The sequence below is a fragment of the Elaeis guineensis genome, chromosome 7 (genome assembly GCF_000442705.2).
Source record: "Elaeis guineensis isolate ETL-2024a chromosome 7, EG11, whole genome shotgun sequence".
Classification (NCBI taxonomy): Eukaryota; Viridiplantae; Streptophyta; class Magnoliopsida; order Arecales; family Arecaceae; genus Elaeis; species Elaeis guineensis.
Window position 1 is genome coordinate 82,886,593 of NC_025999.2, and position 17,091 is coordinate 82,903,683.

The 17,091-nt window shown below is 40.6% G+C and overlaps 1 protein-coding gene across 1 annotated transcript in view; it reads right to left on the minus strand.

The window, feature by feature from the left end:
• The window catches only part of LOC105048796 (uncharacterized), a 23,122-nt gene extending 9,079 nt beyond the window's left edge, over window positions 1–14,043 (minus strand). Inside the window, exons 1-4 of the mRNA XM_010928243.3 lie at window positions 13,894–14,043; window positions 13,502–13,825; window positions 11,500–11,581; window positions 10,040–10,188 (exon numbers count right to left, since the gene is read on the minus strand). Coding sequence (XP_010926545.2) covers window positions 10,040–10,188; window positions 11,500–11,581; window positions 13,502–13,825; window positions 13,894–13,947 — 609 coding nt within the window. The 5' untranslated portion in view covers window positions 13,948–14,043. The remainder of the gene's footprint in view (window positions 1–10,039; window positions 10,189–11,499; window positions 11,582–13,501; window positions 13,826–13,893) is intronic.
• Between the last annotated feature and the right edge of the window lie 3,048 nt (window positions 14,044–17,091).

The following is a 17,091-nucleotide window of genomic DNA, read 5'->3' on the forward strand; positions in this document are numbered from 1 at the left end:
CTAGAAGCCATATGGCTGACACATTGTAATTAATTAGGATACAATTTTGTACTTAATATATTGATATGATCAATAAAAGATAAATTCTTTTTCATTCAAGTGTAATGTGTTCTTGAATCGTCCATGAATTAGTTTCGATACATACTCTCAAGGTGTTGAGAATTAGAGACATGTATTTAATTCCTAAAGGCTCCCGTTATAGGATCATCATGAGAATGGTGACAGATCCGGATAGACTGGTAGCACAAATCGCTTCTTTCAGGATAGATGGATCTCTAATCTACTGTATAGAGACATAGGACGATGAGTGCGGTGGTTGTTAGAGAACAAGTAGCACTGAGCATGACCATACGAGAGATCACTTGAATTTCTATTTAATCGTCAGTGATTGTCTCGATGCTGTAGTTGTGTGACTGGTCCTTTGACTTGAGATAGTACTACTGCTCGCAGTGAGACTGCTGGAGTTTGATTGACACATAAACATGGATCTCAATGAGCTCTTATAGTGGATATTGACGACAGTTGATCCACTGTAGGAGTAGGGTGCGCATCAAGATAGGATCTATCAACCTTGATAGAGAGGAGTAGTCCTATAGATTTGAGAAGCTAAGTCCAAGAATCTGTGGCCACAGTAGAGTGATTGATGGAAAGAAGTTTTCATAGAATCATATCTGGACTTGAGCTAATCAAATCTATCATATGACTGATGTTGAGTTTGATAATTTATCCATGATCTGCCATCTAGTCGGACTCACGATAGAGGACTGAATCACACGTTAACTACACCTAGAGGTTCATTTCAGTTCTATTGGGTTGCACTACATACTGCTAGGTGTCACTAGTGGATTGTGAGAGCTCACTAGGATTGTTCGGATCGACAATCCTTGTGAGTTAGAATGGAATTGTTTCGATCCATTGAAAAGAGTTTCAATGATATAATGATAGAGATCATTGTATATCTCACTACAGATAGAATTGAACCTATGGGGTCACACAACAAAGGATTAGCCTGGAAAAGAAATTGAGCTTATGAAGTGTCAATTGGGTTTAGAGAAACCATTGGGTTCATGGTAACCTTGCTAGCACATGGTTGGATCCAATTTCTCTTTCGTTGGGATTACTTATTTGATAAGTTAATTCTAACTTAATTACTCTACATGAATAAGATTATGAGACTCCAATTGTTGGTGTCTAAGGTTATGGATCACATAAATTAAGGGTGCAAGTCCTTATGAATCTCTTGATAGTTATTATGGGGCCACTTTGAATTGTTCAATTTGGGCGTATCCATTGATTAGAGGCCTTTAGTTCTCATATGGGGTGTCTCTTGGGTGCAAAAGAGGATGTCTAATTATGGGTGCAAGGGCTCCAATAGTTGGCACCTAATGGGCTTCCTAATGTAAGTTGGATAACTTAAGTTAATAAGAATCCTAATGCAAGTAGGACTTGTATTATATATTGAATAGGATTCAATCTTTGTGCCTATAAAAGGGACCTCCCTAAGGTCCTAAGATCATCCAAGCCAGCCCTCTCCACCCCAAGAGAACCTCCACCCCTCTCTTCCTCCCTTTTCTCTTCTCCTTAGGCATCCCCACGCATACTACTTGGGACGCAGTCCCAAGTTTTGCACATGCCCAAAGTTGGCGCTCTTCATCTGCTGGTTGTTGGTCTTTGTAGCACTACAAAAAGAAAGAAAGGCTAGAGAGGAAGAGAAGATAAGGATCAAGGAGAAAGATCAAACGTTGATCGCGATCCAGACTTCGTTCAGATTCAGCAGGCTGAATTTTGGAGAATCAAAATTCAGATCTTAGAGGCTATTCCAGGCTGATCCCGAGTGGATACTCATAGAGGTCGGATACTTGTAGGCTAACAGAGCTCATCTCTTCAGATCTAGATTTGAAGAAAGGATTGCGAAAAAGGTATGTGATTTGATCACAATTTAAATTTCAGCATATATCAATTTCAGCATATGAAATAGATCCATGTGTTTTATATTTTTATGCATATAAAATTTAGATTAAAATTATTTTAATCTTATTCTCCTTGGTGTTTAAAAAATTAAGTTTTTGAAACACATATGCATGCTTCAAACCCAAATTCCAACATGGTATCAGAGCCACGGATTTTCATATGCTGAATTTTGATATACATATTTTTGAAAAGATTTCAAAATCAATTTTTTTCTTAATACATAAGATGTATGGATGGATCTTCAAATCTGAAATCTAATTTTGATTTAGTTTTAGAAATATAGTTGATATGTGTTGCATGCATAGATCTGAATTTTGATCTAGAAAGAGTTCTAGTTAATGTTCATGTGAAATATAGATGCATGCATGAAATCTAAAATTTTTTATGATCTGAATTTTGATTCATATATGTGATATATGATTACATATTTAGATCATAAATTTATTTTTAATCTATTCATGACTAGTATATGAGATATATGAATCATGCTTAGATCTAAATTTTATTTAAATCTAATTATACATGCATATATATGATATATGTTTGATATTAAAATTGAAAATTATTTTTATGTTTTAAAACTTATTTTATGCAAAGAATTTAGATCTGAAATATGATTTTAGAATCTGAAATTTATATTTGTGCATGAGAGTTTTGATCATGAAAAAATCAAAAATTAGGTCATGTAATAGGATTACATCTAAATTTTTTATTTGAGTCATATGGGTCTAATTCGATTAAGTAATTAGTCAAACGAGTCAAGTATTGATTGAGTTAGATCAATTAAGTTAATGATCATACAATTATTGTTGATCAAATCGATTGAGTCTCATATGTAGAATCGATTAACCTAAAGACCTAATTTGGCTCGTTGGTTTGAACCCGATACACTTGAGCTAACCAATTCTGATCAATCGACCTATTGGTGTCTAAGCAAGTTAATGAGATGTGGTTATTTAATTTATTTCGTTAGCCGACCTAACCAATTCATTGGTGTCTAAGGAAGGCAACGGGGGACCCCACCGTTCTCCACTTACCTGGCAATTTGAAAGATTGGATCTTGAATTAGGTTGCTTAGCATTTTGGTTTAGCCCATGCAGTTAGATCAGTCATATGATGACTGATTAATGAGACCTAAACCCAAACCTCTCCATAAATATTAAGTCCATAGGTCTTCCACCATTGTAGATGTGCGGACGTGTTATCACGTTGATTGTTCTCGGTTGGTCACAGTGGTTCAATTGCATCGGGAACACGCAACACTCTATTAGCAAAGAGTTGCTCCAGGATAAGGATGGTTGGACCAATAACTGTTAGGTGAGAGATCCAATGACGGCCTTGCACCTGCTTGTGAACAGTGGGTCGGACTTAATAAGAAGTGTGGGCAATAACTGTTAGTGACCAACATGACTTAGAGACCAATTGCTGCAACATGCTTAGTGAAGCATTGGGCAAAGAGTTGCTATGCATCGGTATGCATGTTATCAATAACTGTTAGTGAGGTGCATGTCATCGGTGGGACCGCAGCACCCACTAGAATCTTTGTCGCATCAGGATTTTCGTTTTCTTCTCGAAGAGTGGAGGATCCGAAAAATTAGTGGGAGTCATTATTTGCATCTTAAAGTCCTAGAAGCAAATTAAAAAATTAAGTACAAAGTCTAACTTGAATCTCTACTCTTGCAGTTAAACCATCATATCAGTCTCAAACCCTCTAACTGCATCCTTGAAACCAATTGCTTTGACCGATAATAATTATAAAAACTGGCTCAGAAACTCAGGATTGTCCTGACTTCAGAAAAATTAAGCCATGTTCTCGACCAGGATCCCGTTGTGTTGCCAAACCGTCCTACTGCTGAGCAGAAACTACTTTTGAGAAGTGGTCGGATGAAGATGTCGGGTTAAATACTATATGCTGGCGTCTATGTGAAACGAGTTGCAAAGCCAGCACGAGCATATGCCCACTATCCGGCCATGATTACTCACCTACAAGAGTTGTATGGTGAGCAGAACCGTACTGCTACTTCAAAATGTCCAAGAGACTCTTCAACCTGAAGATGCACGAAGAGAGTCTGTCCATGAGCACTGTATAACAGTGATCAAGGACATTGAGGAGCTTGAGAAGCTCAGATTGGATATGCAAAAGAAATTGCAGATGGATCTGATCCTTCAATCCTTACCAATTCATATAGTCAATTCATCATGAATTTTATATGAACAAACTTGACTGCACTATTCGAACTTGTCAACATGTTGGTCACAACGGAGGGTACCTTGAAGAGTTCAAGGGCTCTGTTCTTGCTGTGGAGCGGACTTCTTCTTCCAAGAGAAAGTTTGTTGGAAGGAAGAAGACTAAATCCGCAAAGAAGCAGAAGAAAAAGAGCAAGCCGAAGAAGGATGGTCCAAAGGCGACTGAGGCAAAGAAAAGTGTTTTCACTGTCATGCTAAAGGCCACTGGAGGAAGAACTGTCCAAAATACCTGGAGAACCTAAAGACCAAAAAGGATGATAAACCTTCCGAAAGTATGCTCGTAATTGAATCTAACCTTACGATTTCTTCTACTTCTAGTTGGGTATTGGACTCTAGCTCGAGTCTTATATATGTACCTCAATGCAGGATCTGATAGAAAGTAGGAGGTTGAGGAAAGTGACATGATCCTTCGAGTCGGCAATGGAGCAAAGATTGCTGCAGAGGCCATTGGCACTTACCTTCTTCGATTACCGTCTGGCGTTAGATTAGATTTGAAAGACTGTTATTATGTTCCTGTAGCTAGTCGAAATTTAATTTTCGTGTCTGTGCTAGCACAAGAAGGTTTAAAATTAGTTTCAATAAAGATTTTTTATTTATTTACGAAATAAATTGGTTGCACGAGTCTTTTAATTGACAGTCTTTATCACTTGCATGTTGATGCGAATGTGAACCTAACCGAGCAAATAGTGAGTGCCGTAGGTCAAAAGAGACCCAGAGATGAAATTAACCAGAAGTACTTGTGGCACCATAGACTTGACCATATTGGAGAGGACAGGATAAACAAACTAAAAAAGGATGGGATCCTTGGCTCTCTTTATCCAGAGCCATATCCAGCTTGTGAATCTTGCCTTCGAGAAAAGATGGCTAAGTTACTCTTTGTAGGACATAGAGAAAGGGGCCACAGAGTTACTTGCCCTGGTACACACCGACGTGTGTGGACCATTTGATGTGCAGATCAGGGGTGTTACACCTACTTCATTACTTTATCGATGATTTGTCTAGGCACGGATATGTGTATCTAATGAAACACAAGTCTGAAGCCTTTGAAAAGTTCAAAGAATTCAGACATGAAGTAGAAAAGTAGACAGGCAAGCCCGTTAAGGTTCTTTGATCTGATCAGGAGGTGAATATCTTAGTCGAAAATTTCTGAGATATCTTAAGAAAAACGGCATAGTCTCTCAGTGGACCCCTCCTGAAACACCTCAGCTCAACGGAGTATCCGAAAGGAGGAATAGGACTCTATTGGATATGGTCCAGTCCATAATGAGCTTTACTGATCTATCCTTATTTCTTTGGAGACATGCCTTGTTAACTGTCATTCACTTGTTGAATAGGATTCCTTCAAAGTCCGTTCCTACCACACCGTATGAGATATGGTTCGGTGAGAAGTCGAGTCTAGGTTATCTTAAGACTTGGGGATGTCGACCTATGTCAAGAGACAGATGCGAAAAAGTTGGAGGATAGATCTATTATAGCTCATTTTATAAGGTATCCAAAAGAATCTATGGGATACTACTACTTTCCACAAGATCACAATGTGATTGTGAGTCGAAATATCGTATTCCTAAAAACAGTTTATCCAGGATGGCGACAGTGGGAGGTTAGTAGAGCTCGAAGAGGTCTCTGAAGAGCCAGAGCTATAGATCCTCAGGAACCTGTAATTCATGAGCCAGTAGTTGATGTTCCTCTGCCACCTCGTAGATCTAGCAGGATCTCCGACCTCTGAAAGGTACATAGGTATGTTACGAAGGAAGTAAAAAAAATATTTCTTATGGGAGATAGGGATCATGGTAATGATCCAATACCTTTGACGAATGATGTCTGACATCGATTCCGAAAAAATGGTTAGATGCTATGAAGTCAGAAATTGACTCGATGCACTCGAACCAAATCTGGACTTTAGTGGATCCATCTAAAGGTAATGTACCTATTGGATGTGAAAACTGCTTTTCTGAATGGATATCTTGAGAAAGATATCTATATGAAGCAGCATATGGGTTTCACGTCCGGTGATGTGATCACAGAGTCTGCAAGCTGCAAAGATCCATATACGGATTAAAACAGACTTCTCGGAGTTGAAATCATTATTTCGATGAGGCAATCAAATCGTTTGATTTCATCAAAAAGAAGAGAAATCTTGTGTATACAAGAAAGTCAGTGGGAGCGCAATCACCTTCCTCATACTGTACGTGGATGATATTCTCCTCATTGGGAATAATATTCCATACTGACCACGGTCAAAAGATGGTTGTCCAAAAAAATCTCTATGAAAGATCTAGGAGAAAGCATCCTATATTCTCGGAATAAAGGTCTATAGGGATAGACCTAGACAGATGCTTGACCTGTCGCAAAAGCTGTACATAGAGAATGTGCTGAAGAGGTTCAGCATGAAAAACTCCAAGAGAGATCTTTTACCTCTCAGGCATGGTATTCGTCTCTCAAAGATGATGTGTCGACCACATCTAAAAGGTTCAGCATATGAGTAGGATTCTTATGCTTCGGCAATACAGAGCCTCATGTATGCCATACTATGTACCCGATCTGATATTACCCTTATCGTGAGTGTCACGAGCAGATATCAGTCGAATCTAGACGAGGAGCATTGGATAGCTGTGAAGAACATCCTTAAGTACTTAAGAAGGACTAAGGATCTATTCTTGATCTTTGAAAGTGATTCTGAGTTGCGATTCGAGGGTGTATTCTTGTTCGATTTACTAAAAGGGCTCTGATAATCGATCAACGAAGGCTGAGTGTGCTATAGATGTGTAGGATGAATTTTGATTTTAATGTTAGTTGTAGAACTGGATGTCATGTCATGACACAGTACTCAAAAACAATGGACATAGTCCTTGCTAAGAGCCAAGGTCTCACAGAAGTCCAAACACATAGCACCGATATACGAAACTACCTCATATCGAAGTGCGAAGAGTAGACTCCATGGATAACGTGGCAGATCCACTGACTAAGCAGCTGAGCCAACCGAAAATGAAAGTCCACTTTGAAAAGATGGGACTTAGATTTATGACCAATTGACTTTAGTCCAAGTGGAAGATTGTTAGATGTATGTCCTAGAAGCCAATATGACTGACACATTGTAATTAATCTAAGACACAATTTTGTACTTAATATATTGATATGATCAATAAAAGACAAATTCTTTTTCATTCAAGTGTAATGTGTCCTTGAATCGTCCATGAAATTAGTTTCGATACATACTCTCAAGGTGTTGAGAATTAGAGACGTATTTAATTCCTAAAGCTCTCGATCATAGATCATCATGAAGACGTGACAGATCCGGATAGACTGATGCACAAATCGCTTTCTTCGGGATAGATGGATCTCTAATCTACTGTGTAGAGAACAGGACAATGAGTACGGATGGTTGTTAGAGAACAACTAGCACTGAGCGTGACCATACAAGAGATCACTTGGATTTCTATTCAATCGTCAGTGATTGTCTCGATGCTGTAGTTGTGTCTGTCTTTTGACTTGAGATAGCACTACTGCTCGTAGTGAGGCTGCTGGAGTTTGATTGACACATAAACATGAATCTCAATGACTCTTGTAGTGGATATTGACGACAGTTGGTCCACTGTAGGAGTAGGATGCGCATCAAGATAGGATCTATCAACCTTGATAGAGAGGAATAGTTCTATGAGATTTGAGAGGCTAAGTCCAAAAATCTGTGGCCACAGTAGAGTGATTGATGGAAAGGAGTTTTCATAAACATTATATCTGAACTTGAGCTAATCAATCTATCATATAACTGATGTTGAGGTTTGATAATTTATCCATGACCTGCCATCTAGTCGGACTCATGATAGAGGGACTGAATCACACGTTAACTACACCTAGAGATTATTTCAGTTCTACTGAGTTGCCACTACATACTACTAGATGTCACTAGTGGATTGTGAGAGCTCACTAGATTATTCCGAATCGACAATCTTTACTGAGTTAAAGTGGAATTATTCGATCCATTGAAAAGAGTTTCAATGATATAATGATAGAGATCATTGTATATCTCACTACCAGATAGAATTGAACCTATGGGCCACACAACAAAAGAATTAGGTCTGGAATAAGAAATTGAGCTTATGAAATGTCAATTGGGTTTAAGAAACCATTGGATTCATGGTAACCTTGCTAGCACATAGTTGGACCCAATTTCTCTTTCCGTTGGATTACTTATTTGATAAGTTAATTCTAACTTAATTACCTACTAATTACCTACATGAATAAGATTCATGAGACTCCAATTATTAGGTGTCTAAGGTTATGGATCACATAAATTAAGGGTCAAGTCTCTTATGAATCTCCTTGATAATTATTATGGGGCGCCACTTTGAATTGTTCAATTTGGCGTGTCCATTGATTAGAGGCCTTTAGTTCTCATATGGGATGTCTCTTGGATGCAAAATAGGATGTCTAATTATGGGTGCAAGAGCTCCAATAGTTGCGCCTAATGGACTTCCTAATGTAAGTTAGATAACTTAAGTTAATAGGAATCCTAATCAAGTAGACTTGTATTATATGATTGAATAGGATTCAATCTTTTGCCTATAAAAGGAACCTCCCCTAAATCCTAAGATCACCCAAGCCAGCCCCTCTCCACCCCAACAGAACCTCCCACGCCCTCTCTTCCTCCCTTTTTCTCTTCTCCTTAGACGTCCCCACGCCATACTACTTGGGACCCGCGTCCCAATTTTGCACACACCCAAAGCGTTGGGCGGCCTTCATCTGCTGGTTGTTGGTCTCTTATAGCACTACAAGGCAAGGAGAAAGACTAAGAGGAAGAGAAGATAAGGATCAAAGAGAAAGATCAAATGTTGATCGCGATCTAGGCTTCGTTCAGATTCAGCAAGCTGAATTTTGGAGAATTAAAATTCATATCTTAAAGAGCTATTCCAGGCTGATTCCGAGTGGATACTCATAGAGGCCGGATATTTGTGCGGCTAACAGAAAGCCTCGTCTCTTCCAGATCCAGATTTGAATAAAGGGATTGCGAAAAAGGTATGTGATTTGATCACAATTTAAATTTCAGCATATATCAATTTCAACATATGAAATAGATCCATGTAGTTTTATGTTTTTATATATGCAAAATTCAGATTAAAATTATTTTAATCTTATTCTCCGCTACGGTGTTTAAAAAATTAAATTTTTGAAATATACATGCATGCTTCAAACCCCAAATTCTAACATATACTACTTAATACATACCACTGTACCACACCAGCCCAAAACCGGTACACAGCACACACACAAACACACCCCTTACTTCTTCCTCAGTTGCTCATTTCAGGTGCCAGCTTGTGCCAACGAAGCACCATGGTACATACATGTCAGTCTTCTTCTTTTTGGTTGCTCATTTCAAGTGCTGACTTGTGCCAACCCAGTACCAAAGCACATACATACTAATCTGAGGTCATTATGAGCCCATACCTTAATGTTTAAGTCCTTGGGTGTGACCTTACTGAACAAGTGAACATGAACAAGGGAACTGGCTCTAGAGGATTTCATGAAATTTGGGTTCATCAACGAAAATATTATACGCAACAATGGGAAATGGAAATAATTTTGCCAACTTTCCAAGCTCATTAATGACATAGCAACTAAAGAAGTCAAAAAGAATTTTCCAAAGAAAAAAGGCATAAAATCAGATGAAAACTGGTAAAAATTATTCATGATAGGAAACCTGAAATTTCAAGGATAGACAATCTAAATTGTATTGCTGCTTGCATTTGTAACTCATTCACAGCTATATAAATGCAATAGATTTCTCATTACGTTGAACAGGTCCAATAATCCTTTCTCATACCCCTTTCTTTCTCAGTGAATTTGTTGAATCAAATTGACGAATGACCTGCTTCAAAAGACCACGCTTGGAATCTAATAGAACCTTCCTTCCAGCTTGCACTTTTGAGATGTTCACAAGTATCGAAGCGACATGCTCAAAGGTATCTTCAGCTATAGAAAAAGTTTAAAGTAACAAGGTCAAAGTTTGATTAGCACAAACAAGACGTTAGAATAAAATGAAGATAATTGATGTAGGTGATCCCTTGCTCACTAGCTCACTTAAAATGGAGTACATAAATGTGATATGATAGCTGCAACAGATAAAGTGTGAGAATAACTTCATAATCAGTGAAATCATAGAATGAGCTAGAAATCAGGACTAAACTCAAGGTAAAGAGTTCCATAATTCAGTACTTAGGCCTTGTTTGCTTCCTGAATAAATTTCACGCAAATATCTGAATAACTTCATTAAAAAGGTACTTATATATCAGTATCCAGATAAAATTATTTGGCCCCTACCATCCAAATATTTTCAACCTCATAAGCCGAACAAGTACCAAGAAGGCACTCTATTCAAGTGCATGACAAGTGTTTAGCTGAATAAAGCTAAAAAAGTGGACTTTATTCAGTTTTATTCAGGAAAAATTCATAGCCTTAATATTACATATGCACAAGAAATGATAACATTTTATATCTCCAAAGAAGATTCAAAATAGAGAGCTAGTCTCCGATTCCCATCTTGAGATTTTTTTTTTCTTTTTTTCTTTTGGTTCTCTCAAGATTAAGTCATCAACGAACAACTAGATTGTTACATATTGTATATATCCATAACATAAACTAATACTGTCAAAATCCATCAGTAGCAACAAAACAACCACGAAGAAGAAGAGACCCATAATACTTGGTACATGTAATCAGGATTTTAATCCCATGGGACAAAGGTGTCTTGGTTTCTCCATGGAACGGGATGCCCCGCAGTCCCGTCTCGTCCCAACAGCAGTCCCAATTATGCATCCTGACAGATATCCTCTATCTTTCTTTCCTTCTTCTTCCCTTTCTTTCTTTCTTTTTTTCTTTCTTTCTTTCTTCCTCCTTTTCTTTCTTTTCCTCTAACTTCCTTTCTTTCCTTTCCTTTTTCTTTCTTTTTCTTCTCCCTTCCTTTTTTTCATTTTTCTTCTTTCCTTTCATTTTTCCCTTTTCTTCATCTTTTCTTCCTTTCCTTATTTCCTCTTTCTTCTTTTCTTTCTACATGGATAGGTTTTGGAGTCTCGAATCCGTCCTCGTCTCGTTTTCTCACATGAACGAGACAGGATGGCTGGAACACCCTCCATCCCATCGGGACATCAAACCTTGCATGTAATAAATGGCATATTTCATATTTCGTCAAAATAAAACACATAACTTCCTAAGACCATGATGCAACAGTAAAATTAAAAATCTCACTGACATCCCAATAATAACATGCCAACAAAGACAACATACCTGTTGACTCAACAGAAGATGACCTACAGAATGATCTAACAAGCTTCGAGATGTACAACCCTTCCATCTTATCATCCCCAACCTAAACAGGAGTACATTGTGCTTCAGTATATTCTACAAAGAAATATTGCATGTGGAATGCTGTGTGTGAATGTTTTGTGCCAGTTCAACAAAACTTCAGGGACTTGCAGAAAAGAAACACAATAAATTATAATATTAAAAAATAAAGAAAAACATACTAAACAGTAGAATTCATCAAACCTAGACCTGAGTTGCAATCTCCATTAATGAAAAATATCAGCAAATATAACTTCAAATGGGAAAGAAATTATCAGTGCACTAAAAAAAAAGAGTAAAATGCTGAAAGGCTCATGAATAATCCTAAAACCATGTTTTCATTAGCTGATCATAACAATTTCTATTTTTTACTGCTAATGCATATGTACTTAGCCCTCAATGTAGAGTACTTCCCTCCCCCCCCAACTCCCATAAATAAGAAAAAGGAAAAAAAAAAAAGATTAGTTGCATGGAATGCCATACGGCCCCGTACTGTCCGATATGGAGCATACCGTACTATACCAGTCTCGTATCGATATGCCATTTCGGAGCATATCGATACTATCATTTCGTACCAAACCACGTACTGACATTGCAGCAGAATTTTACCAATACAAGATACGATACCGAGACGACAAACCTTGATTAGTTGTGTGCTAAGTCAAGACAGCTAAAAATTATTCCATTACTAAAACTCAATGGAAATAGGTCCAAACAAGAAGGGTCACAACTAAAAGAATTTGAAACAAGTGATGAGAATTATCTTTTATTTTTCTTTAGTAAAAGAAAAGAAAGAAAGCAAAAGAAGACTCAATATAGAACAACAATATTCTATATTCAAAGATGTTAGCATTCACCTATTAAATTTCCTTAAAGATTAAAGTATCCTTATAAATAGAATGCCTTACAATCCTCCATTTCGTAATTCAAGTGATGCAATCAATATTTCTCATCAACCCCTGGTGGACTTGTAAAAATGAATGTGCATACATCTTTCTCATGTTCTTTGGCATAAATATTTGATTCAAGTTCTTGGACTTAATTCTTATATGTTCAAATCATCTTAGCATTTTTTTTTATGTCTTTATCATCTTCTATCCAATGTAATTTCTTAGAACATGAACTTTTTTCATGTATCTCCACTCAGCACCAAGAGAGAGGGGGAGGGAGAGGGAGAGAGAGAGGGAGGGAGAGGGAGAGAGAGAGGAAAGGAAAGGAAAGGAAAGGAAAGAAGCTTATAATCTTGGTTGTAGAGCACCTTCTAATTCCAATTTGAGTACTTAACTGAAAAGAGCTACTACGATAATTTTAAAAAATAAAATTATTGATTTGCTAAATATAGAAAAGTTAAGATAGCGCATAATAAAGCATCTTTCTACATGAGTTTTCTGAATCATGCATGCTATGGCTATGTGGTAACCTAAAAACATATACACTAGATGGAGGTCCTACATTGCAGGCATCAAATAAAAAAACATTTATACATGAACTTCTTGAAATATTTTGACATTAAATGCAAATCCATGTGAAACAATATGTTAGGAGCCAAATCAAACAAATCTTTTCCACTTCATATTACTAAAACAAGTTATACCGATTTTTTGTTATATAATTAGAGACTCCAAAACCAAATCAAATAAAATAAGATTCCAAAACAAAAGCCACTCTTAACAATCTTCATAGTTAATCAGCCGATTCAACATCTTCCGCTACACATCATCGATCAAAAGCCCTTCATAGTTAATCCAATTACCCAAAATTTCAGTCTTCAGAAATAGCCCACTCTCTTCTTCCAAACAGAAGCTAATTTGTTTAGGAAAAAAATAACCGACCACTGGACGACCAAAACTAATCAATCAAAGTTGGGGGAAAAAGGTAATATCAATAAAGAGCAAACAATACTGCTAAAAATTGGATTTTTATTCGTGGAACTCGAGAGTAGTACCTGAACGAGGGCGGCGCTGCCAGAGTCCAGCTGGGTGAGATTGGCGAGGAGCATGATGAGGAGCCGAGAGACTTTTTGATCGGAGTTCTTGTAGAGCATGTCCATGGCGGTAGGGACAGCACCAAGGGAGACGAGCTTGTCGGCGAGGGTAGGGTTCTGTGAGAGGTTGATCAGGGCTTCGGCGGCGGGAACCGACAGCTCCGGGGGGTCGCGGAGGAGGCGGGAGAGGGCGGGCAGGGCGACGTCAGCGCGGGCGGCGAGGGGGACGAGGCCCTCGTCGGAGCCCGTCAGGCCCCGAACAATGTCCACCGCCGCCTTCTTCACCTGGACCAATTATACTCATTAGAAAGCTTGGAGACAGAGAAAGAGGGGGGGATAGAGAGAGAGAGTACTTGGGGGGAAGGGGTGGAGAGGAAGCCGAGGAGTTCGTCGAGCTCGGTGGCCATGGGGGTATCCGGAGAGGAGAGGGAAAGCGGCGGCTGGAGGTCTCCAACTCGAAGCCTTCAAGAAAGTATTGGGAAATTGAATTCTTTTAATACTAGGATTTAATATTTTGTTTCGAACTTTCACGCAGGGGAAACGGAATAATTCCGTTTTTATTTAATTTATTTTTCGTTTAATTTAAAAAATTCAGAAAAAAATTACGCTTTCCCTGAGATTTTAACAATTGATAACGCCTGGTGCAAGTCCAGTCTTTTCCGCTGAATCCTAGCTACGCAAATGGGCGTTGCAGCTTAACGCAATATCTGATCTCTGGTAAACCCATTCAACATTTACTTTTTATATCTTGTTTCTATAGATCTTGACCAAGATTTTTCCTTGTTCCTGTTGTTTATTATCGATTTCATTTTATTGGTTAACAGTTGGAAAACTACATTAGCCTGTTTTCCGCTTGAACAATATAGATGCAATTGTTAGGTGGATGTCTGGCCAGGACACCACCTCTCAAAATCTTTTCAGTACCACGCGATGCAGCAGGAAGAAAGAAGAAACAAAACAAAAAGAAAGCAATCAAAATACGTGGATCAACCACAAAAGGGCTCGTCTCCACGGGACATGCAAACTTCACTATGAAAAGAAAATTTTATAAGAGCAGACCTCACCCTCAACCTTTGTACATCCAATTCTCTCTCACCTGAAGTTTCCTTCACAAAAACTCTCTCTCTCTTGGAGACCCCCTGAACCCCTGAAGAGCCTGGCGACCACTGTCCAGAAGCCTCCTGCTCCTTCTCTCACAGTGCTCTCGCCTCTCTCTCTCTTCTCGGATTCGTACGGTGCGAGAAAACCAACCACACCCCTCTCTGTTACCGATCAGCCCTATTTAAAGGGTTAAACACGGTTTAAAACCTAATTAGAGAAGGATCAAGAGTACTAAGCAAAGCCAGATAACCCCTGGACCGTCGGATCAAGATCGGGAGCCACCCACGCCCTCAGATCGCGCTCCGGTCGATGGAATAGTGCCGTGGACAGCGAGAAACGCATGGGAAACGCCCACGCAGTCCACAGGCCCCGCCGTGGACCGCCCGGTCCACGGTGGACTGGGGCAAAGGGGCCGCGGGCCTGGGTCGCGCGTCCCGCGCAGACCTGGCTCACGCATCCCACGCGCCGCCGCCTGCGGCCGCACGGCTGCCGCCCGCCGCCGGTCGCCGGCAGTCCTCCGCCGCCTTGATTCTCGTACCAACTTCAAAAGCTCGTAGCTCCTCCATCCGAGCTCCGTTTCAGGTGATCTTGGTCTCATTGGACTCCGTTTTTCGCTGCGAACCTCGCTGTGGACTCAATGTGGGCTGAATCTCGAAACGTCAAATCCTAACAATCTCCACCTCGACTCGATATTCTGTCTCCTCCAAACTTCGAGAGCTTCTGGATCCCCTCGCCCCCATGCCCTGGGGCAATCGCCTGCTAATCATGGATGGGCAAACATGGGAGTCGAGCCAGGCTGCTCGATCCCATCTCCGTCATATGCTGTGCTCCTCCTGACCTGAGACCTGCTCGGGGCATCGTCCTGCGGCAATAGGAATCTCACCTTGCGATGTCGCCTCTCGTCCTCCAGAGTCTCCTGTCTCGTGCCCGATCCGCCTCCTGGAGCTCCACCTCGTTTTGGGCTCCACCTGGCTCCCGAAGCTCCACCTCGCACTGGGCTCCCTGCCAGGTAATAATGTCCTTTGCTCTCCTTCTTCCCCTCCAGCACAATCCTATCGCCGCGTAGCACCCTCAGGATTCCTCCACCAGCTACCGTCCTGTAGCTTCTCGAATCCAGTCTGCTAAGTGAGATAAGATTTCGTCTGAAATCGGGTATGTATCGGACCTCTCCCAATCTCCTCACTGCACTGTCATGTGTCCTCCAGCTGACCGTCCCAATGCCTCTGATCGCACAGCTCAATCCATCCAGCAGATATACAGTGCCCTCACTGTTCTCCAGGGAGTCAAGCTGCTCCTCTCTGCAACATACATGATAGGGGCATGCAGAATCTAATATCCACTGCTGGGAAGAAGTAGATACCTCGTCAGATATCTCCAGGACATCTCCATCTGAATCGCTGCCGGCCATCGCTACAGCAGCCACCGTCCGATTTTTAAGTTGAGGACAATCTCTAGCTAGATGCCCCAACTCCTCACACCGGTAACACCTGATTTTGCTCAAGTCCCTCCTGGACTTGGATCGCCCTCGTTACGATCTCCTGTCGCTTCGTCTACCACCTCCTGCTCCTCCAAAAGCCACCAAAGCTGAGCTACCGCCACCTGAGCTCGAAGCTAGGTTCTCCCTCCTGAGAACCTCGTTCTGGATTATCGCCGCGGTGACCTCGTCCATCTTGCTAGTGCTCTTCCCCACTAGAAGAGCAGTCATCAAGGACTCGTACAAAGGGGGAAGCGACGCCAGCAAAACCAGCGCCCTAGTCTTCTCCTCAACATTCTCACCAATGCTGAGGAGGTCGATGAGGATCTTCTGGAAGTGGCTCAAATGCTCCTGCACGCTCTGTCCCTCAGTCATCCGCAGTTGGTAAAACTGCCTCCAGAGGAAAAGAGTGTTGGTGAGAGACTTCGCCATGTACAACTCCTCGAGCTTCGACCACAGCACCGTCGGGGAAGTCTCGCGCAGCACATGGATCACTACCTCATCCGCCAGGTACATGCGGATGGTACTCACCGCCTGCATCTGTAGCCATTTCCAATCCCGCACCTCCATGGTGGTCGGCTTCTCATCGTACAAGAGAGCATCGATCAACCCCTGTTGGATGAGTACGTCCTTCACCCTTGCCTGCCACAAGGAGAAATTGCTCTTACCATCGAACTTGTTGATCTCCATCTTGATTGTTCCTGTTTTCTCCATCTTCAGTCTTGCTCACCACCGCTGCAATCTGCGTCCTTGTACCGCCTTGCTCTGATACCACTTGTTGGGTGGATGTCTGGCCAGGACACCACCTCTCAAAATTTTTTCAGTACCACGCGATGCAGCAGGAAGAAAGAAGAAACAAAACAAAAAGAAAACAATCAAAATACGTGGATCAGCCACAAAAGGGCTCGCCTCCACGGGGCATGCAAACTTCACTATGAAAAAAAAAATTTACAAGAGGAGACCTCACCCTCAACCC